We start from the raw sequence: 26155 nt of genomic DNA on the forward strand, positions 1-26155 counted from the left end.
AGCCTCCCACGCAGTAGCTTTGAGATATTAATAGATACAGACATGCAATATGCTGGAAAATCATAAATTGTAGCTCCATTGTGTGCTTTCGGCATAAATTCTGCTACTTGTGGCTTATTTACAGAGAAATGTAAACACGTCTTTGCACTTCTGAGGCTTAAGGAAAATTATTAAAGAAGCGGCTGCGAAAATATGTGCAGAGCGTTTATTAGAGGCTGAAAATATTCCGAGTTTGTTAGTGCTGCAACACTTTGTGCCCTGGGAGATGGGCCTCTTCAGCGGGTTCACAGGTCGCGCAGAAGCGTGCAGAGTGGCCATTGTGCTTTGTCATTTCACAGGTGACTCACATCACTACACTCGAGCATGCTGGAGGTAGAGCACTCGGAGATGCTCGCGGCATTCAAAATGCATGATTTTCAGCCTAGTGCAAACAAATCGCTTTAAAAGATCAGTTTAATCTATTTCGAGCTGTTATTATGAGCTGGGAGAGTTGTTCAGATAAAGAGACTGAAGCAGGGTTAACATCAGCGTGTTGGACAACTCTTCACATACTTTACCCAGCGTGAGAGCTGTCAACTTTATTATTTGTTTTTATGATACAGTGCGCATACGATTTACAACGCAGACCACTAAAATAATGGTCAGCGGGTGAACTACTACGAGTCAATCCGCCGCAGATTTTGCAGTGATATAATATAGTGCATTAAAAAAATATCTCGGTGGAAATATCACTCGTAGAAGTCATAAATGCCATCGCTGTTGAAAGGTTGAGGACGCAAGGCTGCTTCAATCTCAGAGTTGCTGTCATCCGATTGACCCCAGAAATCTATACAGAGAGGTACAAAGAACAACACAGGATTACATTATTGTGGCAGAATGCTCACTCCAAGCTTCAAATGGACCGTTACTGTGGACATCTTGAGAATAAGTATTTTATTTCTATACTCTCTTTGCAAGCATTCCAGTAAGCTCACCTTGACAATCTTAACATTCTTGCTTTTACACAGTTTATATACCAATTAGCCATAACGTTAAAACCGCTACCAGGTGAGCGTGTCTTTACAACTTCTTCTAGAAAAGCTTCATTGCTGACATTCACGTCGATGTTTTTATACTTAAAACTTTACAGGCTGAACACGGCTCCGCGGCAAAGCGCTCTCCGACAGCAGCAGCCTCTCCCGGTGCAATAATGCGCTCCGCCAAAACTGCTTTGAGGAAACCGCGCCGAGCACCGATGGGACAAAGGTGTTATGGTGACAGAAGGGGGTCTGAACGTAATTATAGTCAGGTGGTTTTAATGCTGCTGCTCATCGGTGTGTGTTTAATGTAGGATGATCTGATATCGTCGTGTTGGTGTTGTTCCCAGATCATCATGAAAATGTTGTTCCAGGTTCAACATTGCAAGTGACCAATCACATTATTGTGACGTTATTCTTTTGCGCACCAACCCATTCGTGCATTTATGAAATTCCAATGTTGCAAGGACAATATCAATTCTGCTTAGCGTTTATTAAAGGGTTAGGGTCCGTTGATCGGCGGACAAAGGCGGCTTCTCGCAGCTTAAGTACAGTTTTTTGTTTTACGCCGGTTTTTCCCGAAGTCGCAAAAGTATGACATCACAACATTCTGATTGGTCACTTGCAATGTTGATCCTGGAACAACCTTTAGTATGATGATCTCGGAACAACACCAACACGAGGATATCAGATCGTGCGTTTAATGTAGGTCTTTTGTGCTTGGAGAATTTTGGGTCTGATCACAGCTGTACATGTACAAACAAAATCAACCAATAACTAATTAATAAAAAAATTCTCCATCCATTCGCTTCCGCTTATCCTTTTCAGGGTCGCGGGGGGCGCTGGAGCCTATCCCAGCTGTCATAGGGCGAGAGGCGGGGTACACCCTGGACAGGTCGCCAGTCTGTCGCAGGGCTAACACACAGGGACAGACAACCATTCGCACTCACATTCACACCTAGTGGCAATTTGGATTATCCAATTAACCTATGCCCACAAGCTATCCAGCTAAAACTAACTTTAAAACCCGAATATTGGTAACGGGTAAAGTATAAAACGCTGTCTTTTCCTTTTTATTACTTTTTTCTTTTTTCCCTTTCTTTCTTTTTTTCTTGTTGTGTGTTTTTTGCTTTGTTTGTTTTTTTATGAATATATATGAATATATTTTTTGAGAAATTTATATATGACGTTTGTTGATTGGGATGAGTTACAAAGGGCTCTGTGTGCATCATCATCTTTGGATTTCATATTTCAGCTGCTGTCCTCTTGAGTAATATTGTTGGTGCTGATAAGAGATGGCATGAGCTTTTTCAATTCAAATTAGGACAATTTCCCCTTCATGATCATCTCCTTATGCATCTTTGGACCTAGAGCTGTGCACTGTGGATTCCCTAGGATCAGTTTAGAGTGTAGAGTCCCACGCTGAGACAACTCAGGAACATTTAACCGAAACCTGCACTGTGATACCTTTATTTCCAAGCATCTAATGCACTGAAAACAGGGAGGTCTCCTTTGCTCCACTGACACAATTCTCTCAAGTCATTTGCAGATTTGCCTCCCTGCAATGTGTTTAATTCCCCAAATTTGAAAATCAAGTTAAAGCACTGCCGATTTAACACAGTGGAGAAGATTCAATTCAATGAAATCAAATGTAGCAGCACTGATTAAGGTGGCCTGGTGGTCCATGGGAACACTCTGATTGCAGCTCGTAACGTTAAACATCGTTTTGCCACTGTAGAGTCAGCAATGTTCTCTCTGCTTATTATTTAGAGCAGTACCTTAAACGCCTCAAAGTTCAGGGCTTTTGTTTAAGTTGACAAAGACACAGCATGTCCCCTAAAATAATTTTTTTTATTAATCGAGTTGGTAGCGCTTGCTTCAAATTAATCTTTTAGGAACCTAACTTGGCTTCATGGTCACATTTTATACAGACATCCTCAAAAAGGTACAGCTGCATTTAGAGAGAGATTTAATCAAATAGATGGTATTTTTATGAAGCTTAAATTTCTGAATAATTTCACAGGTGTAAACACATGGATTCTCTATGGTGATCCGTTTGGTGTCATTAACCTCTTTTTGACACTGTGTGTTTTCACTCAAATGAAATAATTTAGTGTACACTCACCTTTTGACGGTAGCGTGGAATGAGCCTTTGAGCTCGCCTTCTCTCTCCTGGAAACACAAAGATAGTTAATAGCCTTGTGAAGTTGTCGCCGCAGGCTCTCTTTGAGAGAGATTTACTTTTTCACTGCTGAAGAAAATGAAGAGAAAACTTTAACATGACTTTAAAACCAAATGCTGCAAGTGAAATACGTCAATTCAGATATCAGCTTTTGTAATCAGGTTACGGACTACACACAAACTAACCAAAGCAGTACGCTTTGTGTATAAAGTCACAAAGGTAAAAGATATAATAAAACACACAGACAAATAAATCAGTCCAACTGGCATACGTACAACAACCAAAACAGACCTGCGCGAAGACGCCTAATTAATTCCAAAAGATGATATTTAATGGCTAGAACCATCGTGGCGAAGGGAACTTCCTTGACTCCTGTGTAATTGTGCCAAAGGACTTCCACAAGGCCCTCTTTATTCAAAAATAGTCCAAAGACAGGGTTGCCAGGTTCCCATAGCTCTGGTGATATCGCTATGTAAATGTGTGACCTCCGAAAAGGCTTTGATCTGCCTCGATGCATATGCAATAAGGCCCCCTGTTCCACTTTTAAAGGCGTCCTCTTTAATTTACATCATCACAGAGCCTATTCAAAAGCCCACAATGTATCCTCCTCATCGCCCAGGTTAGCATACACATCCATACTGCTTATTTGTTCAGTCTCCTATATTTGATTCTTTCTTATAAATAAAAAAAAAAAACGATGCAGAGTTTCAAACAGATGAAAAATCTCGTCCGCTTTTCCATCTGCATCAATTCAAACCCGTGACCTCTTTGATTGTCACCCTCTCAATCACCCTCATCTCCTCATCACTCCCTCTTGGCACATGTGACTGTACATTGAGTATAAGGACCAAATTACTCTGGCTGCGTTCCAGTTGCTATTTTCTAAACTTAGGACCGAATGAGAGAACAAAGACGCACCTCCCGTTCCTAACTGTGAGCAGATTGCTCTGTGCTACAAGCTATATACCGCAGAGCCGGTCTAATTACTAGCATATAACCTTTACATTCATATGCTGATAGGACTTCCTACAGGACGTTTGGACGACTCGTGCATCTGTTCAGAGAGAAAGCTGAACCTCTGGCACTTAAAACGCAATAAAATCAAAGCAGGGAAGCAGTAAGGAAAGCAGTGGGGGGAGAAAACAAAAGCTATGGCCCGAGAGCAGATAATCAGCCTGCCTGCAAGCTGATGGTGAACTGTGGATTTCCAAAATGTGCTTATTCGTGTAGAAATATCTCGCTAAATACACACATTTATGTAAATAAAGATCAGTGCAGATTTTTTTTATTGTGGCTTAAATCTAAAGCGCTATCATTGATTTTTAACATATCCTCAAACAGTATTTAACCAATGATGACACTGTGTTATGTACTGGTTTGTCTGACCATGCTAATAGAGGAACTGCTGATAAATTAATTTGTGTTAATGTGTGTTTAACACATTAACACCTTCTGTCTGTATGGAGCATGAAATGAATTACCTGCGTTATTTGGAGAGAACAGGATTTATTTTCCTTTGTTTGCACTACAGCGCAAAAATCACGATGGACACAATGAGGAAATCCAAGTGTTATCACGACTCAGCTTTCTAAACCGAATAAAGTAAAAACATTAAACTACGGCGAATAGTGTATCCATTTACAACGGTTAGGCAACAGATCCCAGCCAGACCCTGCGGCAGCAAAAATACAGCAATAATCTATACCATTACTTCCTCTCCTTTGCCACAATAATAGCTGTTACAGCGAGTAAATTGGGCTTTTCTTTTCTCGAACTTCCCCTCGGGATGGGAATGGCCTATCAGCTGTTCCACTTCAGTGAGGGACAGGACTGATTTCAAGACGGGTCTATTACCATAGAGAGCCCAGCCTGGATCTGACCTCACCAATCTAATATTCAGTTTCCATAAACATTTATGCCAGTTCATCTTCTGCTGAGTTTCCCTTAATTGAGGCAATGATCTGAATATGTAAGACTGAGCTGGCCAGTGTTTTACAAGCTCTGCCACACAGAGGTGAATGTAATGTGTAAAATGATGCAAATTACAGCTATTGTAATGTTCTTTTTCAACCCCGCACTCATTCGCTTTTCATGGCCTTTGCAGTTGTTTCATATTGTTGTTTATGTCGTGTTTTAACAGTTTTTTTGTCTACTCTGCATTAGAGTTCAACATAACCTTTAAAATGTATGAGCTTTATATATATTTGACACACATAAGTATTTCTCTCAATTTTTATTTAGTTTTTTTGTTAAGTAAAACACTTGTTTTTCAACGTATGATAAATTTACACGTGTGTGTGTGTATTTTTACATTTTTATAGTTTGCGTTATGACAATACATTGTCTGTCATTACAATACAAAGGTAATGACAATGTGTGAAATATAAAATCTGATAAATATAAAATTTAATATCATGTTATGACACATTGTAAGAACAGAAGTTGGTATCATCAGCTAGAAACGACACACTTCTTTAAGATTAACACAATCTGTCCATGGCAGAGGCTTCAAAGACTATTCTTCACATTTTGCTCTTCGTGCCATTTTACTGCTTTACTGTTGTGTGCTGTATTAGCCTGTGGTAGCAGTTCAGCAAGTAAGTATCTAGTCTTCTAAAACACACATACAAAAAAGCTACTGCTTTAACTCTTGGCACAAAAACCATGTTCATGCTTTAGAGCTAAAGGAGCGCAGAAATGAACAAAAGCTACAGTCGCACAATAACTCAAGTAGGTTGACTATAGTATGCATTTTATAATAACAAAACCTTTATTATAGTTAGATGGTAATACATCAGTTCCTCAAGTATAAGGATACAAACCATCCTCACATAGACTGTAGTAGTTTTGTGAGCTGCAGCTAAAAAGAATCAAGTCTTTTTGAAGCTGTATTTCACTCAACAGTCACATTAGGGAACGTGAGGACTATTGGAAGAAATTATGCTTAGCAAGAATTTAATACTGCTGCTGATGGCTAGAAAATTGCCTTTATTTACCCCGTCTTTTTTAAGCTCGCCACCCACCCACACACACACACACATCGTAATAACACAATAGCACTTTTGTGCAAGGACAATCATGTTACCACATATTTTACATGCAGAAACTGGATTAGTCAAATTGAATAATGAAAAAAAAATTGGCACACTTCTTGTGGATTAACACAGTGATTCACTTATGTGAGAGTACCTGGGATTTCTGCAACTGTGTTTTAAATAATTCTCTGCTTTTTGTAAAAACCCTACGTTTGACTCCATCTCGCTCCAGTTTTATGGAATATTTCTCATTTTCTTTTGAAACAAATAAAAACTACTAACACAGTTTTTTTTAACACAGTTAAATATGACCTATTATACTAAAACGTGTTCGTGTGCAACAGTTAAATCTGGACTGAACAGAAAAAAAAGCAAAATCTCACATTTTAACTTGACAGTGTGTCAAATTTACAATTTAAGCTCACGTTCATGCTCGAGTCATGAGACTAAATCCAAGTTCTTGGACATATTTAAGATTTTTTTCATGCATTGTCCTGCAGTTACATTAGGGAAAATGAATACTGTAAGAGGAAATAATGCTTACCAAGCATTTAGCACAGCCTTGCCAGCAGCTAGAAAACTGCTTTTATTTACCCTGCCTTTTTTTTTATAAGCTTCTGCCACCCACACACAAATGCTAATAGCACAATAGCACTTTTGCGCGGCTGTGCTTGTCTAAAGGTAAAGGGAGACCCATCACCTCATCATTCCCATCAACTCCTACTCCCATCCCAGCTATGACCCTGCAGAAACATTGTTTAGGCTCCGTTTAGATGTACTCTAACAGGCCTGAATGGTAGCAGGATATAGCCCTCAGTGGGGGCAAACAGTGAGAGGCAACTGTGAGTGCACTGTGAGTGGGCGCTCTCTAACATGTGAGTGCTCTCTGCTGGCAATGAGTAAGTACTGCAACTCAGAGAAAGAGGCACTGGGCCAATGATTTCAACACGGCGGGCTCTCGTCCTGACTGGTGGCAGTCTAGTGGAGACAGCCAGTGTGAGGGATGGATGAAGGACAGATCAGGTTACACTTTTTTAACGCCTCATCTAAGCGAGGGTGGACTGAAATTTGCAGGCTGTCCGACACAAAAATTGCAACAATGTAGAGAAAACAGGAAAATAAAGCACCAGAAACATCTGAGTAAATGAATCCAAGCTGCTTTGAACAATAACAACACGGGTCACAGTGAGGAAAACACATGTGCCGTCTTTGGCTTTAAAGTTTTGCGTCAACCTAAACGAATCCCAAAGTTAAATAAAATGATCGCAAATAAAATGCAAAAACACAGAAACAGAAAATGCCTGAAAGAGGGCTTCTTTTATAAAAGAGCAATCAGGCATTCATCAGTTTCAGGGAGCCAGTGCAGCACAGTGACCTCCTCTGGCTGGAGTCTCTAAATGCTGCCTTTATCTATTCATGGTTGTTTGTGGTAGTGGAGTGGTGGGGGTGGGCTGGGTGCAGCTAACATACTGTCAAATGTTTACGCACAGAAAAACAACTTTGTTGCCTGACGTTATAACCATAAAAACATGTAGAAGAACAGATGCAGTATGGGTAAAAGGCAGCTCGGTCTCACACGGCCAACTATTCTGCTGTCTTTGTGCTCCTTGTGTCGTTTTTGGATTCTGGATTCGCGATTTTCCACCTATTAATACTTCTTTGTCCGTTACCGTCTCTCTCTCCCCCTCTATGTCCTGCTTTCTCTTTTACGTGTCCTCCCCCCTTCTCAGCTCTGGTCCCTCTCACCCCTCCATCTCTCCTCCCAGTGAATTGTGACATGTTCACATAGCCTGCACATATGTGTGTGTGCAGGAAAGACACACACACACACACACGCAGCTTCTGATTTTGACACACTGAATGATCTGAGGTCGAATGCTTGAGCACATCCTGTTGTCCAAAGCAAAGCTGTAAACCACTAATTGTTGAGTCAAGGTTTTTGTCAAGCAGGCACTAGGCACAACAATCATCACCCCGTCTGACGGCTGCAGATTTTGTTTTGTGCGTCTGTGCACATGTGCTCGAGCATCCCCCCCCCACCCCCACATCTCTGGATCAAAAATGGGGATACGCGATGGAGCGGGGAGGGCATAAAAAAGGTATTAAAAACCCCCAAAATAAAAACAAGAAAGGAGTGCCATCTGAAATGCCTACAGTAGAAAGGAGCACAATGTTTCTTTGCACGAGAGGAAGCAGTGGCATGCACTCGCATACAAAGGGGAACAAGTGGTCTTTACATGGAGTGCAGCTGCTTATTAAGACTCACTCCTTCGTGCATTATTCCTTTCATCCCCACTCAACCACAAAGTGATTTTACTTTGCTACTCACAAAGACAGCAAAAGATTTCTAATGGACAAATCCTTCATAAATGTTGCAGATCAGTCGCTTCCCCGCGAGTTATAATACAATAAACAGAACATTCCATAAAAGTGTCTAACTGAAAAACACTGTGTGGGAGAGAGCGAGGAAAAGAGAGACACTGGAAAGCAAAAGAATATGAAAGAGCCCAATTCTCTCCAACTTCATAATAGTGAAATGAGCACATATAAATGTGTTAAGAGTATCTCTTTGCATCTTGTATAGACTGCATGTATTTAATCTGTAAAGCTTATTAAGACCCCAGTCATTGCTATGCAAAGCAGCACCCAGTGCTTTTCTCTCGCTTTTCAGCTGAGTGCAGTGTTTGGCCAATAGCACTGGCCCCCCGCCTCTCATTCTGCATTCATAACATGCAACATTTGCACAATGTATCTCTCAAAGGCCCTGAATAGAAGGCCTTAATACTCATGTAAACAACTGCAAACCAATTACTTAATGAATCAGGCCCACACATAATGAGAAGCCTCACAAAGGGCTATAAATGCATTTTTTGCACCAAAGCCTCTGCTTTAAACTACAATCCCTCTGCTGTAGTCTAGGCTTAACTGGCAAATCATAATTATTGTCTAAGACAACAGAGAGGAAGCCATTTTTTTTTATTTCGAGTCCAGCTCCATCCTCCTTTTGAAGTCACTCATCAGCTCGCTGACAAAATAAAGCAAATAATTAGCACAGACAGAGGAGAGGAAAACACAGGAAGACGGCGAGGAAGAGGGGCAAACAGATAGAAAAAGGGTAAGAGAGAGAGCGAGACGCAAAGAGAAAGCAGGAGGAAAATGGGGCGATGTTACGCCTCTGCTCAAGCACAGGGCTTCCAGACCACTTGTGGAAGCAATAAAGAGCAAGAAGTGACTGTTGTAAGTGGAATGCTTACATCTGAGCGTTGAGGGAGAAATGGAGCGATTGCTGTATCGGAGCGGCAGCAGGTAAAAACAAGTTACGATAAAGTCCTTCAAAATACTGCTTTAAATTACATTTAGGATGAAACCTGTTCTGGAAATGCACGACGAAAAGCAAAAACACAAAGAGATGGGTGTTGGGTCAAAATGAACATTAAAATGAAACAAAAATTGTATTTGTGATCTAAAGGAAATCCAACTGTCCCAACAGCTGTCATTTACTTCACTAAGTTTATTTGTGCCTAAACCCTCTCCATATCCAACCAGCCATCTCCTCCAGCATTGTATTGCTCCCTCCCCCACTGTGTCTAAGCATCAGGGATTTATTTTTAAGAACTAGAGAAGACAATATAAACTTATCAGTCTACTAATACGAGACATATTGTTCAAAACTGCCTGAAAGGGTTATTAAAAATATATGTTGTAAGTGGACTGAGCAGGGCAAATGTTATGATGTAATATCATTTTACTTTACATTATTTACTTAATATGGACTAATTACAGCATCATCTGTGCACGAGCTGTTTTAACTCCTGGATCCTTACATAGAGGAGTCCAATATCACTGCTTTACAATTAAAGTTCTTTTATCAGTAAATGTCTATTCAGGGCGCACGGCCACTCCGAGTATGACCAAAGACGTGCTCGGTGCTTCCTTCCACACTCCAGTTGGAATAAAGTGTTGGCCATGCATAACTACCCGTTTTTCCAATTTCTCTTGTGTACACAACTTGTGTCTCATAACTCCTCGTGGCATTTTGTTTTGCAGTCTAATTTCTGTTCCGCAAATTTTGTTTAATCACAGATATTGCGGACTTCCCATGCACATTAATGACAGGGAGATGGGCACCATCTGAGAGGGTCTGGGCCCAAAATTGGCTCATGTTTATTAAAGAGGTTGGTCACCCGGGCTGGTAGTGGCAGACATCAGCAGCTATGAGGACCACAATAGAGCCAGGCCATTAGACCCTTCCCTGGGCTAATAGGCAGACTGGGAGCGCCTGCTTGCCAGGCCAGGGAGATGCAGACTTCGGCCCTTGTGTCAGCATGGTGCCCAGTAATCACATGAAATCAGAGAAGATTATTCCTCATAACGTTTACCCAGCCATTACTAGAGCCAAAATGGTTTGCAGTGAAGAGGTGCTCTGAGGACCTGACGTGCAATTGCAGATTTGATGAAGTCGTGTTGATATTCAAATGTAACCGTGGCGGTGTTAGTTTCCACTGAGCTATTTATCATTAGATGTTCTTTTCTTAACCACTTAGAGCTCTGATTTGACCAGCCGAAAAATGTTTCAAGGGTGAAAAATGAAAGGACATTTGTCCTTGTCAACACTCGAGCCGGCTTCTTCCAAAAGCGTCGTCCCCGATTCTCTTCTTGAGTGATACGTTGGCGTTTTGACAACAACCCTGAAGACGGTTTAGGGCTCCGATTTATTTTCGTGGTAGCCGATCTGCTTTTGAATTCTAAAACCTGGTTGAACCCAGCAAACGGTGAGTAAGAGGGGGGCTTTAGGGACCTTTTGTCTTTGTAAGCGAGTTAATGGGTGGCACCCCCTTGATCTTATGGAAATGAACAGGGAATTATGAGAGCAGCCATGCAAATGTACATCAACCACTTTGGTGTCTGGTGGCCCATTTCGTGTGGCCCGTTGAATAATAACAATGTTCTTACCGAGGGTAAGGGTCTTGATGTGAGGAGCTTTTGGCCCTCCGCAGGTCCTCTTCATGGCCACGATTTATTCCTTAAAAGAGCAAACAGGGCTGGATGAAACCATTTGATTTCTTGATTGATCTCATCACAAGCTAATTTACCTTGTATACTTATATAGAAACATGTAAGGCTAATAGCAGTGCTATGCTACGAGTAAGTGAATTTGTAAAGTATGTTTTTTAATAATCCATTTGGAAGTTCTTGCATCCACCCTGAATCTGGCGCATATCACAAATGTGATAACTAAAATCTATGATATGTTTTGTGGAGTTAAAATGGGATAAAATGGGATTTGTTGAAACTTCACTGCTTCTCGTGTCCACGTATTTCCTTGGTAACCAATGATTAGGCTCCAGTTGTTCCCTACTTGACTGGAAGAGTGGACCACATCCCTTACCTGAGAGGCTATCCTCCTCCTCCTCTTCAGAACTCTGCCGCCTTTCCATCATGGCTGATTGTTTAAGTAACTGATATGCTTTTGTCTCTATTTAGGGACACACGTGGACGCACACAGGCACAAACACACACACACAAAGTCACGGTCAAATATTTGCTTATAAGCCAGGTTTCCAACTTTCACAGGTCTCTGTGTTTGATGAGACAACACGCTTCAGTGGCTCCGTTTTTTTTTTGTTTTTTTGGTTTCATCACTTAACAGAGTGGGTGAGAAACACTCTGCTCATTCAGCTAAACTGTTGATTCAAGCCTACAGTACGCAGCGACAGTTTCCATGAGACGGCAATCAGCATCTCACATTATCTCAGCATCCCCTACCAGGAAGGGAATGATTGAGTTTGCGTTTAAAAAAAAAATAAAAGAAACACTTGTAATTACTTTCCGTGACACTAAAAACGGTATCATATTTGAGTGGAGGAGAGACACGGAGCTGGCAAAAGTACATAATAAATGGGCTGTTATCTCACTGATGTTACATAAAAGTACACATTCAAAGAAAGAATATGAAAGGTAAAGCAAAATTGTGATCTTCTGTGACCAAGTCCTAACAGTTTCAACTGGGATTCACAATAAAAACACAGGTTTTAATCATTGTTGAAAGCCACGCCATGTTTACAGTGCATTCCAATCTCCACTTCATACAGCCGCTGCTTTTACACGTAGTCTCAAAAACCCCAGCAGGTCTACAGCCGTGCATGTTTTGGCAATTACTATCAGTTCCAAGGTCACCGTTTTTGATTGTGACATTGATGTCGCTCAGCACAGCAAAATCCTTTCCTTGCAAAATCTTTAGTCAAGTTTTTTTTTTTAGCTGGTTATGTCTCTTTTGATTAAGTGTAGCGATTGGAAACTGGACTCATTTTGCTGGCTGTGCACCTTAGGGATGCGGACACATGAAAAACCCAGTAGGAAATCTGATAGCCGAGGGTAATATAGGATTGCTTTACATTTCAGAGGTGCAGCTGAGGGACGGGCACGCCGACTGCTTCCAGGATGCCGTCACATCTAGTATTTTAAGTCCAGCCTTGCCGGAGCATTGTTTAGAAGATAATGAGAACCGACGACAGATCTTTTGCGCTTCCCACCCTGGCGCCCTGACAATTAAAGCGGCCGCATTATGCCGGGGCAGTGAATTATCAATTTTGCTAGAATGCCTCAGACCGCGCTGAAAACACAGCTAGTGTTTTCTCGGAGATAATTAGAGAGAACTAGCGCAGCTCTTCAGGTGGGACTTTGACCCTGGATTCACCTTGATCATCCTGCCTCAGCCATTGTGTAAAAGAGCCCATTATTCACTGCAGTGGGAAGAAAACAAACCACAACATAAGGACAGTGTGAATGCTGGGGCACCGGCAATGCCTTTTTACCTCTAATAGGACCACTTTCCACAGGGCTTTCGTCCTGGCTGTCCTCTTCAGCACTTTGTAGTTCTGTAAGAAAGGGAAGCGCATAGTGAGAAGCAATGGCAGGGAAGAAGGGAGTCTAGGGATAGAAATGGGAATGGGGGGGTCTTTCTTTAGCTCTGAAAGGATGGCTGGATGAAAACTGCGCTGTGAGGGATTTATAAAAAAAAAAAAAAAGCTCTATGGTGAAATTGATTTCTTTCATGAAAGGGAAGTTTTAGTCTCTGCAGAGTTGGTCTCCAGAAAAATAAGTCCATATTTCTTCCAATTAATGGTCTTGTTACATATGACATATGACACAATGACTTATCATGGCGTGGAATCACAAGAGTCCATGCTGGATGTTTTGTTAAAACCCATATTAACGTTTCATTAGCATCCTTTTCATAATTAGAATTGATCACGCCTGGTGATATTATACCAATCATCGTCAGTGACCTTGGATCCGTTGCTTCCGTACGGGCCTGGCAGGCTTCGCATCCCCGTCAGCCAGCACAGAAGGAGGACCACATAAAGAAGATAAGTCACTCTCGTCCTCTGCTGAGGGGCACTCCTCACTGGACCGGGACAGAAGTGTCCTCAGCAGCACTTTGGCCTGCGAGCAGCACAAATTAAAACCACACTCTTAATTGTTCTCATTTTGTGAAGGAAGTGTCAAATTGAACTCTCGCCGATTAGGCAAGTCATTTACTTTGGCCACGGCTGCTCGCACAGAGGTGCAGCTGTAATGCGTGTTCAAACGGCAAGAGAAAATAACTTGAAATTGTCTCACTCGTTTAACTCAAAAAAAAAAAGATGATTTCGCACACTTTCGCTCCCGCTCTCCCTCTCAATCACACTTTTTTCCTCTCACTCTCTCTTTTCATCCATGAGATTAGAGAACTGCCTAAAGAATGCAATCGCCCCGGTGTTAATGTGCAACACGTCCCAGATATCTTCCCTCTTGGCTGAGAGGATTGAGACAAACTACTCTCTTCCTCCCACTCTGCTCATTTTTATCTCTGTGGAGATGAGGATACACAATTAAGAGGAGCTGTTCCAGGAGATGGGGAGCAGCGAGATGCCACACGCCGATTTCCTTTCTCTCCTTCTTCCCTCCCCCGTATCAAATCCTGCCATCGCCGTTTCTCTTTTGTGATCAAAGACTGCCTCTCAGCCTCAGATGGCCATTTGCAACTTTTAATGAGCGCTAATATGGAGCGGATGATCAGGAGGATTTCGACGGTGACAAACTTTAAGTGCATTGTAAGTTGTTATCAGTAGGTCACAGTTACGACTGACGAATGTTCACGCTTTCATTTGCAGAGAGCGGAAGAGACGCAAACACGGGACAATCTGAGTTTGCCACTTGGTATTTGATGCTGCTGCACAATAAAAACTGTCTTGATCCTTGTCCCCGATATCCCTCTTTGTTCCTTTTTTTTAGATTTAGTCAAATGTACCGTGGGTTGAGGGCTCTCGCAGACCCACTGCATTTTAAATATCAATGAATGCAACTGTTAGCACTTGAATATTCAAAGGGCCTCTTTGAGTGTGTGCATGCGAGCTGCATGCTCCCATTTGTCAGAGTAGCCAGGCTGTGTGGCAAGACGTGAATGGAAATTTCTGTTTTCTCTTGTGTGTGTGGAGAGTAAGCTGTTGTGTGAGAGCACAGAGAGAGGAGAGAGACGGAGAAATAGATGGAGATGGAGTGAGGACGCTGAAGAGAAAGGAAGATTTCCACTCAGGCTTTTCCTCGTGTGCTTGGATACAATGATTTGGATGGCAGCACCCCTCTTCCTTTTGTCAGTGCATACTTTTAAGAGGCTGCACAGTCTCCCTCTTTGCTTCTCTCACTGCGTCAGCAATACTCCAGCCACAGGAACCCACATAACATGAATCCACAAAAATTAATAAGACAAAAACCTGCATGTGTAGATAATCACTCCGGCAGCCAGATAGTGGGTTTGCTGACATGTCTCTTGACATCATCGTTGAGCTCTGAGTGGGAATATTCTTTGTCATTTCTTTCTTTGTTTAATTGAGCGTGATCCGCAAGGTCAATGAGTGGGAAATTTAAAATAATCCCATTGAGTAGAAGGTCCAAATGGCTCCCTCGTTCAATCAGACCCAACTGACGGCTATACTTTTGGCTAATGCTAAATTAAAAGCAAGTGTTTCTCAGATGAATACACCACATGAGATGAAAGAAGCCAAGCTGAGGCTGTAATTTGCGATTACGACATGGGTCAGGGTTTCCCTTCTGTCTAGGTCAATGTGTGGAGCAATCTGATGAGCAGGAGGCCAGGGCTTAGTTTCCAGCACGAGACACAAAGAGGGCATTTAGTAGTAACTGCGCTCCTCTTCAAAAACACGCGCAAAGGAACAAGCAGAGAAACAAAAACACTCGCTCGTTTGGAAAGAAGAGGGGAAAAAAGGGGGCCATATTTCCGTGTGGATATCGGTGCGCAAGTGTGTGACCTCCTGTTTGTGTTTGCGTGCGTGTCGCTGGAGTGGATGTGCCTTCGACGCTACCTGGTGGCTGTAGGTGGCATGACGGCTGAGCAGCAGCGGCGTGAACAGTTGGACCAAGCGCTCAGCGCTGAGGACGCGGCGCTCCTTGAGCACAAGGGCGTGCTTGAACCAGCGATCCCACAGCCGAGCAGCATTAGGAGGGAGGCTGGTGCTGCGGCGAGGACGGGGGTGGGATTAGACGGAGAGAAATAGCGGCTTTGTCATTGAGCACGCAGCAGGAAATATGAACATAAATCACAATTATACAGCACAAAGTCAAAGATAATTAGATAATCAAGAAAAGCGAAGAAGCTGAAAAGTTTGGAACACCTCCAGTTTAAAACATTTCTCAGAGCTCTTCTTTTAAGCAGCCTTTTTAGAAAGGGTTATCCTAAAACAACTCAGAGGTGATGGATTATTAATGAATTCCAGTTAACGCTGAATAGACACAGACAGCAAAATTGATTCAGGTTGAAAAACTGAATAAAAAGGTCGAGGTCAGCCAGCAGGGATCTCCAGAGGAAAGAGGGGGGACACTGCTAGATGTGCTCCTTTGAATTGACTATATAGCAGGAAAGGTCTCAGTGAAATCAATAGAGTAGTGAAGCAGAGCATGGATTTAGCTCAGAGTATAACGACTCATTATCCAAAGGACTGGAAGTCGCAGATAGGGCATTTTAATTTACTCATGACATTCACCCACGCAGTGTTACTGTGTCAGGTGACACCGAAGATGACCTTTTACATTTGTGGACAAGGGAGACTGTATCAAATAGTAGCATGAAATCTCTCTGACTGCTGTAAGTGCATGACCCTCCCCACAGTCTAGTGAAGGGAAAAAATAATAATAATAGTAACATAAAATCAAATGCACACACAGCTATCCACGCGTACTGTAAGGTGGCTCACTTTCCTCAAGAAAAGAAGACAAATATCTATTGAACTCTGCAGCTTTTACAGCACTGATATTTGTGCTGTGAACGACTCCATTGTGAGGTGGTACAAGTAGATAATCACGCCCAAAATATCACCAACATTTATCATACATCTATATATAAACAGCAACAATGCATACGCTTACATAACATGTACATACGCATAATTTTACATCATCGCAATTTAAAAGTAAATGAAAATATAACGCTAAACAAAAACTGCAACTGCACACAAATAAGCCAGCCTGTGGTTTTGTTTTGTTTTTGCAACATATGAATGCATGATATAAAAAACATGCACAGGCTGACGTCAGGTTCTGGCGCAGGATTCGCAGATAAACCAAGAGCCTTACCTTATTTCATTAGGCTCAGTGCAGGCCTGATGAGCACACACCAGATCCTGTGGTAGCAGGCAGCCCTTTTCTGTGCTCCATGACAACCTCTGAAGCTCACGAAGGACGACTGCTCCACACGCTCCAAGGTCCTCGTCATTCAAGCCCGCTCCATCGTCACAAAGGCTTCCCAATATATAGAGAGCAGTCAGCTATTGCCATGGAGCTCTGGGCTCTGCCAGCAGGTCAGGAGTACACGGCGTACATCGAACAACTGCTAATACTTCACACACAATGTGAGTGAGCTCACATAATATCACAGCATCACTAAACGCTCTACCAAGGGTTGTGACACAAAATGGCCCAAGATGTTGTCGACATCATTCACAAATGTGACGTTTGTACAGACGGAGAGCTTCGCCTTTCTTAATCAGTATTTCACTACTGCTGTAAATGAATCGTGACGTATAAATCTTCTATCTTCTACAAAAACCAACCTTTATCTAATAGATCGTGTGCACAATGCTCTCTCTGAGCGGTTACTATAACAATCCCACGTGTCTGAAAACCCCTCGGAAATAAAGATGCACGCATGGCGGTAATGACACTTCATCTAATGTGAGAGCCCTCGGCAGAAGGATAATATGTTTTCCTCATCTGCACAAACTGCCCCGTTAAATAAATATGTGTAGCATTTCATTCAGACAAGTTTTAAAAAGTTTGAAGAAAGACACTAAGGGTGTACCTGATAATTCTACTGAGCTCGAGTCCGTCGACAGAAGAATCGCCGTACACACCGGCCTGTTCGCTGCGAAGTCGTCCTTCAATGCTGTCTAGCAGATTAAAGAGTCCTTCCTGGGAGAGACTTAAAATAAATTACCTATTAGTGTGGTGAATGAACAAAAAATGATCGATAGGTCTGCTATTTTTTTTAAATAAAAAAAAAAACTATGATAACATTTTTTCCGAGCGATTTCCTTGAGGTACTCAAGGCCTGCTGCAGAATGTGATCATGCCACAATACAGCATTTCAACAGTTCACCGTGTTCCTTGATTTTGCCACGTGTAATAACAGGTTGCAAGCGAAGAGCTCGACAATACCAGCATTCAGATCCGGAGCTTGTTTGCTGCCGAATTAATGCGGTATCGAGCAGAGTTGGTTAAATTGCAAAATAATGCTCGAAACGAGTAATATGACGTTACAGTTAAACTCCATCACCGGTTGTAGTTCGTGCATAAAAGTGTACGCAAAAAGAGGGGCCTCTGGATGATTTCTTTTGGTGAGAGATTTACACTTTAATCTGGTCCTGTGTGCGGCTACAAAATGAGAAATGGATGCCTAATGCATGTGGATATTGAGAATCCATCTCTTTCTTGAGCATTAAGCTCTGGGTGGCCCTCATTGAATTCTCCCAGAAACCCCAAGCCGAGAGATCCTGAGCCCCCTTACATAAAAAGAGGCCAAAAAGAATTTATGACAATCTGTAATGGGCTCTTGGGTTAGGGGTCAGCAAACAATTGCTCCCTCTTTTTTGCAGGTTGTTTCCTGGTAACATCCTGATTAAGCTGGCAGCTTGAATTATATCCATGACATTCTGTAGTGTGCAATACATCTGTGCCAAGTCCTCTTCAGTGTGGCTGAAGTAGAATAGGCAAAAGCTCTGTCTTTTTTTTCTCCCTTTCCCTTATTGCCAGCGTGGGCCTTGAAATAGTCATCTTTCTCTTTCCACTTTATTTATCAACGCTCTTCAAAATGAGACCTTTAGAGAGTGAGAAAGTGAATTAGTTGTGTTTTCCTGCAAACCTCTCTCTCTACTGTATTGTTGCCAGCTTTCATGTCAAGGTCTCTAACCTCACTTTAGATGCTACTATTGTCCGTGTGTCCACATCATCAGGAGTGTATTGTTAGCCAGGAGGAAGAGGTCGGCCTCTCTGCAGCAGCATTGCTCTACAGCGTCGAGTTGTGGCTCTGGGGTTATTTATCACATGGAATGGCCTCACCGTTGAGTGACTGGTGTCAGGCGGATCTCGCCATCCAGGCACAAATAGCAAGTGTAACACACAAAAAGACACGGAAAATATAACCACAAGTAATAACAGCACACACTAAGTGCAGTTACACCTGCCTAAATCGGGGATAGGCCCCAGCACGCTGTCAGAATTCACCTTAGAAAATACAGAGTGAAAATTTGCGAGACCTTTGCTAAACTAGAATTTAAGCCACAGGAAAATAAAATACCTGAGCAATGCCCTAATGACACTGCAATTACAATTTTTTCAAAATCACGCTTTAAGCTCCATCTGTGGGATTAACTGGGATTTTTAAGAAGCCAGTGTTAACTGCATCACATGCTGTCACCAATCAATCAAACCCATGCAGCACTTCAGACAACACATTTGAGAGCAAAGCACGTTGAGGGCATTGTGATGGTATTAAAAATTAAACTATACGATATTTGAGTCTGTAGGAGAAATGGGTTGTTTTTCCCCGACTGTGGGGGCGATATAAACTTTAACCTTAAGAGAAATACACGCGGCATAGAGACTGGATGCTCTGCGAGCTTTACATCAAAGCCTCTGGGTTTCTCCTCGTACAAAGAAGCTCTCCGTGTTAACAATGAAAGCTGCAGCCAACTGCATTGTCTACCCAGCACAGCCTGACTGAGGCTCCTCTTGGGGTCATGCTATAAAAAGTATAGTCGACCACACATAAACAAACATGCAGCACTCTCAGAGAGAAAACGTAATCCTCCACAATATTTTTGATGCTCACAGAGAGCACACCAATTAAAAAATAAAGCCTTTCATACCAATAATGCTCAGAAATTACTATTTATTGTTGTAATTACAGAAAAAGAAATAATATTTAAGAATATAGTCCATAACGTGACCCGAGAACAGAGAGAAGGCAAACATTAACCAGTGTTTTCTTTTCCTTGAGAGTGCAGGGAAGAAAAAAGTGCACAGAAAATGACGTTTTTTTTAAGAGCATAAGAGGTGCTGTTCATAAAAGACCTCGTACTGTAGCGAAAATGCAAAGGCTCTCCGTGCAAACATTCACGTAGGATTTTCTGTGGCTCTAACCCCATCCAAAATGATCCTTCAACTCAGAGGCCATCATCACGCTAAGGATTTGTGGCTGTAAGTGCTGTCCACATGCCCACCCCTCCACAGCACTCTATGGTGCCACAAATTTCCTCCTCCACTGGGGACTTCCTGAGGTCTCTCAAGCAGAAAATTGCTCTGTTACAGCATTATCTTGGATTATGGCAATATTGTTGGTGACAGGTCCCCAGCTCTCCCTATAAGATGCATCACTGCCACCGCAGCTGCTGCTGAACTACAGAGAGGACGGTGGCATGAACCGTGACTCCCACAATCCTCTCTGTCAGCCTCAGATGTGAAGGTGGAAAGGAGGAGTTTGCGGCGTGTTCGCTCGCTATCATCAACAGCCCTCTGTGGTTCGGCATGGCCGTGCAGAACATTCTCCTCGCTTAGCCCGCTTAGCCTTAAATTTTGGGGAGGGAAACTGCTGACTGCACTGAGCACCGTTTGAGGAAGAATGTTGGTGTTTTTCTTCACTGACCCACTTTGACAACAAACTACATTAGTCATTTATACTGTACCTTTTCAAGGCCCCCACTGCAGCTTTGCTGTTTAAGTGGAGTGTTTTCTTGGAGCCGTTAGAGTGCAGAGACGATTCAGGACTGTGCTGGTTGTGATCACGCCTTCCGTGAGTATCATTACCCTCAGGTGCCCCACCCTCTGGTGCATCCTCCTCCAGCTCAGATTGTGTCAGAGAAATAGACAGGTCACTAGCAGTGCTCTCTGACAACTCCACATCTGAACTCAGTGTGCTGACACTCTCACTTTTACCTGGATGTAAATATACAGTGTAGTGTAAGGGAAAAAAAGTGCTTTAAAAGTCTAGCACAGACAGAAAGATCACTGCAAACCTGTTCTCTCTTCATCTTCTTTTCCCAAAGTGGTTTTTAGCATCAAATGGCCGTGACCTCTCTCTTCATCTTCCATCGTGCGTGCCTCGTGAGCCACCTCTTTGGAGTCGGCGCGTTCTGCGATGGAATTCTGAGCCCTCGTCGGGCTTCTGCTGCCAGGAGACGGATTCTTCTCAGGCCCCGTCAAGGTCGCCAAAGGTGAAGGTTCCCGTTCATCATCGCTTCCAAAAGCCACGCCGCCAGCTGTGCCTGCTAAGGCACGAACAGATGGGAGCGGCCCCATCGTTCTTTCATGTTTGTCACTCAAATTACCGTCGTCAGGGGAATCGTTTGAGCCTGAAATGTCATCTGATAAATGTGCTCGGTTGCTGGCGGCATCCTCTCCGCCGACTGTGAAGTCCTTCAAAAGGCCACTTGGTAGACGCTCGCGGGAGTGCAGGCTGCGATTGGGTGAATGATGCAATGCTTGGTGTGAGTGTACACTTGTGCTGCCAGCTTCTGCATCAGGCCCTCTGGAGGTCTGGTGGCCCATAAAAATTTCCACTGGTGCTTGTTTAAAATCCTTAGCTGGGCGAGAGACGTATCTGTCCCGGTGCTGTGCATGAACAGCTTCAGCCTGCACTCATGAAGAAAACAAACACACACACGCACACAATACATTCATTGTATCAGCTAAACTTTTCATTACCTCATAAAATATTTTTTCCAGGCATGAATATGGATCGCTTAAAATGTCAAAGTCCTCGTTTCAGTTAAATAAGTGCTATTTTGAAAGAATTTCAACTCAAGTATGTCAGCTATCCACTTTAGAAATTTGAATAAACGTAGCTTATTTGGGCCAAGGTCAGAATTCTTTTCACAACATTTTTCAAAAGAATGTCTCAGGATCAATGTTTTAACTTTTAATCTTATTAGAAATCCTTTAGACAAGTTTTGATTCATGTCTGCAATGTCACCAAGGGCGGGGAGAGAGAGAAGCAAAAAAGCCTCCCTCCAAACATAATAACAAAAAGCATGGCTTCTGTTTCTTTTCTGATAAGCGTCTTAAATACCAAACAGTTAGCTGCTTAATAACATTCAGTGTAAACCATGCAGCCTGCCCAGCAGATCCACAAAGTAGGTAAAAAAAGAGGAAAAGTTAATTTCTTGGCTGAGTGATTCCATCGGTAGCTGCAGGGCAAAGTAGAAAGTGTTTCACTAAAGTAGCAATTGATTCTTCTATCAATCTGCGGCACGCGTGTGCTCTTCCAAGGAATGTATTAAATATGAAAATCATATCCCGTTATCATCTGTCTCCAGCTTTCAGCCCGGTAAGCTTCCCTTAATGAATGCTGCAGCCTGAGGGACATGCACACTGCCAGCCAATGGCTTGTATGCATAATGGAGTGACGGTACCATTTTGCTCATTACAATATCGACAGGCTGAGGGGGGTTTTGCACACAGTTACAAGTGACTGCTCTAGACAGCATGCTCCAAGTTATTATGAGATGTCTTAGACATTTCATCTAAAAGAGCTTTAACTGCTTTAAGTGAAGGGAGAAAGCAGCCATGGGCTTGAACTACATCGCTTGTACAGATTCAGCAGCTAGGATTAGACACCTGTGTTATTACAGATACACAGTTTAAATGTAGACTCTACAGATTTACCAGGCATAATGTCGACGTTCCTTTGTTATTCCGAACCTAAAAACGTAACTTGATAGAACTGAAATTAGCATAAACCTTTAAACATTGAAAAAAAGAAATAAGTACCATTTATCATTCAAAAAATATAAAACAAACAAACAGAGAGCAGGTTACCTGATACATAAAGGATGTGTTGTGTGTGATCACATGCTATTGCATACCTTTGCTGGTTCCATTTTCTTCTTTGCTTCCATAAATTTGGAAATCTTTTTCAAACACTCAGCCTGTATGAAATAAGACTGAATTAATAATTAAAAGATAAATGACTGGCATGTGTCATGCAAACTCGTCTAACCTGTCTGAATATTAGCTGGATGTGGCGTAAAAGTGGGAAAATAAAAATAAGGAAAGTAGCTGAAAGCAGCCCCTATCAGTAACAGAGGGTTTTCCTAAGTGAGTGTCCTCTAAGCAGACGCTGACACCCCTTAGCATTTTTATTTGGCCGGGCGGACTCACTGCCTTACTGCCAACTCCAACAGAACCTTTGCCACACCTTTAAATAGACCTTTAAAAATGTTTTTTAACATACAGCACAAATACCAAAAATACAAATACAATAAAATCTAGATAAATATACATGCTAATCTGAGAGGGAATATATATACTCACTGTCGGTTTGAGAAATGTGTTTTTCTTTGTACCAAAAGCATCACGGTTCAACCAGAAAAAAACCGTGGCTGATTTTACACAATGGAAACAAAGTGCAACAGGACGACCAAAATAACAGCAAACATGCAGGACTCATAAAGCATCAAGAGGAAATAAACCAACTGCTTGAGGGGAGAGAATGGCTAAATCTCTGGAGCACTTCAGAGTCTCTATATTGGGCAATTAACTCGGTGAGTCATAATTAGCCAATTTTGTTAATTTGATATTAAGCTGTCAAGCACTGTCGTTGAGTTTTAAGTGATAATCTGACTGGCTCATTGTTTTCTCCCCCGTTCATTTGCTTGTCATGATAAATTGCACAGTTTGAGTGTTTACTATTGTCACATCGAGCCATTGCAAGCAAATGTCTGCTCTGTTAAAATTGCAGCAAGGCATTAAAGGCAAATGAGCATCAACAACACGCTCGTTTATAAAAACGCAGCATCCCTAATAAACATATATTTTATATATACCTGCACATGCATGGGCGGCCATTATTCCAAAGTTAACCTTGTAGAACTACGGTTTTCTTAAACGTACAGCTTGGACAGCAGTAATTACTGGTTATTACACGTGTAACTAAAAATTTCAGAAGAAAAGTACAACTGTCAAATCTGATTCCACCGCAGTGGGAGGAGTGTTTGTTCATACTAACAGCCTGCTTTCAGTACGACTCCATAATGACAAAAGCTACTCCACTGAACAAATGAACTTGAGCAAATGTGTGTGTGTGTGAGAAAGAGAGACAGAGCGTGTGTGTTCTACCTTTTGTTGTTGGAGGGGGGCATGGTCAGGACTATATTCCTTCATGCTAATTTCTATGCACTCCACATCTCTCAGAAGCTCAAGGTTTCTCATTTTCGCTCGTGCTTCCCTGTCACAGATTTCCTTGAGATAACTGCGCAGTTTGGAACACTTTATCTGTAAGCTGAAGGCAGTGGAGAACTATTATTCAAAAGAAATATTATCTAAGAGCATTGTCAGAAAATAAGAGCTCGACTTCTCAGGAGAAAAGGTTAAGCACAATATGTTTTAAATTTAAATCTCATTCTCAAGTCGCCCATCAACCTAAGCCCTGCTGGATGGACCTGGCATGTTGGTGTTTATGAGACATGATTTAGATCTTTTTTAAAAAAAGCAGTGTTATGCTTGTACATGTTGTATTAAATAAAAACTGACACAAATGCCTGGATTGTTTATTCCCAAATGAAAATAATAAAACAGCTGTGAATCTATATGAATACATGGGAATTTTTTCAAATCAATTTCATATACATTGATGAAAGTCCACTCACATATAATTGGATATTTAACTCAAACCAGTGACTTACGCTCTTTTATCGGATCTGGAGTAAGCAAACAGCTCCCTCTCCAGCTCCAGCCTCCGTTTCTCCCTGCACACAGAGCGCACATAGACGGTGTTACCCACAAACACCGCTCCAGCACCTCCGTGCTTTCCTGGGCTAATTATTGGCAAACCATCAGACTTATCAGCGAGCATCCATAACACACATGCTAATGCAGGATAGCAACTTTCATGGGAACTTGACTAACTTTAATTAATACGCAAACGCTAATCAGTTACTGCTTTATACACATCTACAAATCTAAGTAAGCAGGCTAAAAAACTAGCATCTGCTCATCTCTGTGTACGCGGACTTCGCTAGGAAGCTAACGGGTAAGGTGAGGCTATCAGACGGCAACGGTGACAACTCGAGTCCGCGGTTCTACGGGGCCGTGCTCTTTATAACACGAAAACACCGACTGTCCTCACCTTTCGTGTATGCTCTGCTGAGCTGACGTTATCCTTTCGTAGTAGTGGTCCTCGCTGCGAGCCGAGCTTGCCATTTTCTCCCGCTTTTGGCGCCGTTGCAAAGCCGAGAGGAAGAAGAGGCAGACGAGGAGGAGGGGGAGAGAGGGGCCACTGGTGTTTACGTTGGTTGCCATGCGCACCGCTTCCCAGAAAGCCTTGCGGATAAACACAGAGAACACGTGGTTGGAGCACGGAGACGTGCACGAATTAAATCCGAGAGTAATAATGAAAGAAAAAAATCGACTAAATGTTGGGTAAGAATTTGTTTTTCAGCGTATTTGGAGTATTTGCCCGAACATAAATCCCACTTATTTAGAAAGACGCACAGATGTTCGTAAAGGTGTTTAAATGTCATTTCTGTTTATTTATCAGAGTTTCTAACCCGCCTGGGCTAGATACCAGCCATCAAACGTCTGTCTTTTATTTGATAAGCTTCCCCTGCTCTGTCACACACACACTGATGTCTGATTTTCTCTGATGGTTGCTGTGCATCATCCCCAGATGTTGTCTTGCATTATCAAGGTTCATCGATGACATTTCTCAGAATGTCATGTTTTGACTGAGTCATTTTCTCAAAGCGACAGCACTACATTGACTGCTCCTTCAAATGCACACCCTAATCAGCCAATTTCCCCAATTCCAGTCCCATCAAACTGCTCTTTATCTGTTGAACTGGGGAGTTTTGTTGTTCTTTTCTAATGCTAATCTGCCCCATTCAGTATCTCTCTATGAGGCTATTTGTTGTGAAATAAATCCCCTTGTTTGCCTCCTGCATGTATAATTGATATTGTTGCCAGGCTTTTTGTTTGTGCCGTGGAGAGCTGGAAGGCAGTGCTTTGGAGGTGATGAAGAAAATGAGACTTGCAGCACTGCCGTTCCAGCTGAGCTCAGCCAAGGTTGATGCCTGTGATCTTTGTTGGATGTCTTACATGCATTTGTGATTATTTTCAGCAGATTGTGGCCTCCCAATGCAGACTACATTTGCGACCACTGTTTAATATCTTTGTAATATCCAGATATGCTAGGCCCCCGTGTTAGATCGCACACCAAATTGAGGTGAAAACTCTGAACTGAACTTTTTACTTAATTCATCCAGGTGAGTTATGAATAAACAGGTGCACTGAATAAATTCAGATTTCCCGTTTTCTCATCTATAATGCGTCCCTTTCCACATATCTCTTAAACAACATTAGCTTTACCGTGAATT

General features: G+C 42.2%; 1 protein-coding gene and 1 long non-coding RNA gene across 8 annotated transcripts in view; one reads left to right on the forward strand and one right to left on the reverse strand.

Moving 5' to 3' along the window:
- LOC146495686 (uncharacterized) overlaps positions 1-26155 on the forward strand; it is a 107672-nt gene that overhangs the window by 15549 nt on the left and 65968 nt on the right. The window lies entirely within an intron of this gene.
- kiz (kizuna centrosomal protein) lies at positions 519-25114 on the reverse strand. Of its 7 annotated transcripts, XM_085144451.1 has the most exons (15): positions 24910-25108; positions 24467-24529; positions 23901-24063; positions 22649-22711; positions 20801-21416; positions 20471-20720; positions 17590-17709; positions 16866-17030; positions 15599-15749; positions 13523-13679; positions 13049-13111; positions 11623-11709; positions 11187-11256; positions 3142-3188; positions 519-826 (listed from the first exon to the last, which is right to left on the reverse strand). In XM_085144451.1, the coding sequence occupies exons 1-15, from the start codon at positions 25080-25082 to the stop codon at positions 729-731; spliced, it is 2286 nt and encodes a 761-aa protein (XP_085000577.1). In that variant the 5' UTR covers positions 25083-25108; the 3' UTR covers positions 519-728. The 7 variants fall into 7 exon arrangements, 5 of the variants coding, with proteins under 5 accessions (XP_085000577.1, XP_085000576.1, XP_085000579.1 ...); XR_014871327.1 differs by lacking the exon at positions 519-826 and having other exon boundaries at positions 11187-11709; positions 24910-25114; XM_085144450.1 differs by lacking the exons at positions 519-826; positions 3142-3188 and having other exon boundaries at positions 11062-11709; positions 24910-25114.

The sequence above is a fragment of the Neolamprologus multifasciatus genome, chromosome 19 (assembly GCF_963576455.1).
Source record: "Neolamprologus multifasciatus chromosome 19, fNeoMul1.2, whole genome shotgun sequence".
NCBI classification, from domain to species: domain Eukaryota; kingdom Metazoa; phylum Chordata; class Actinopteri; order Cichliformes; family Cichlidae; genus Neolamprologus; species Neolamprologus multifasciatus.

What these genes read in the sequence shown, in the direction of transcription:
- kiz (XM_085144450.1), bottom strand. Translation starts at nt 25,082, where the DNA reads ATGGCAACCAACGTAAACACCAGTGGCCCCTCTCTCCCCCTCCTCCTC. An exon ending in GCAGTGGGGGCCTTGAAAAG is followed by an intron (nt 17,710 to 20,470) that starts GTACAGTATAAA and finishes ATTTATTTTAAG; the next exon opens with TCTCTCCCAGGAAGGACTCT. An exon ending in ACGGAAGCAACGGATCCAAG is followed by an intron (nt 13,112 to 13,522) that starts GTCACTGACGAT and finishes CCTTTCTTACAG; the next exon opens with AACTACAAAGTGCTGAAGAG.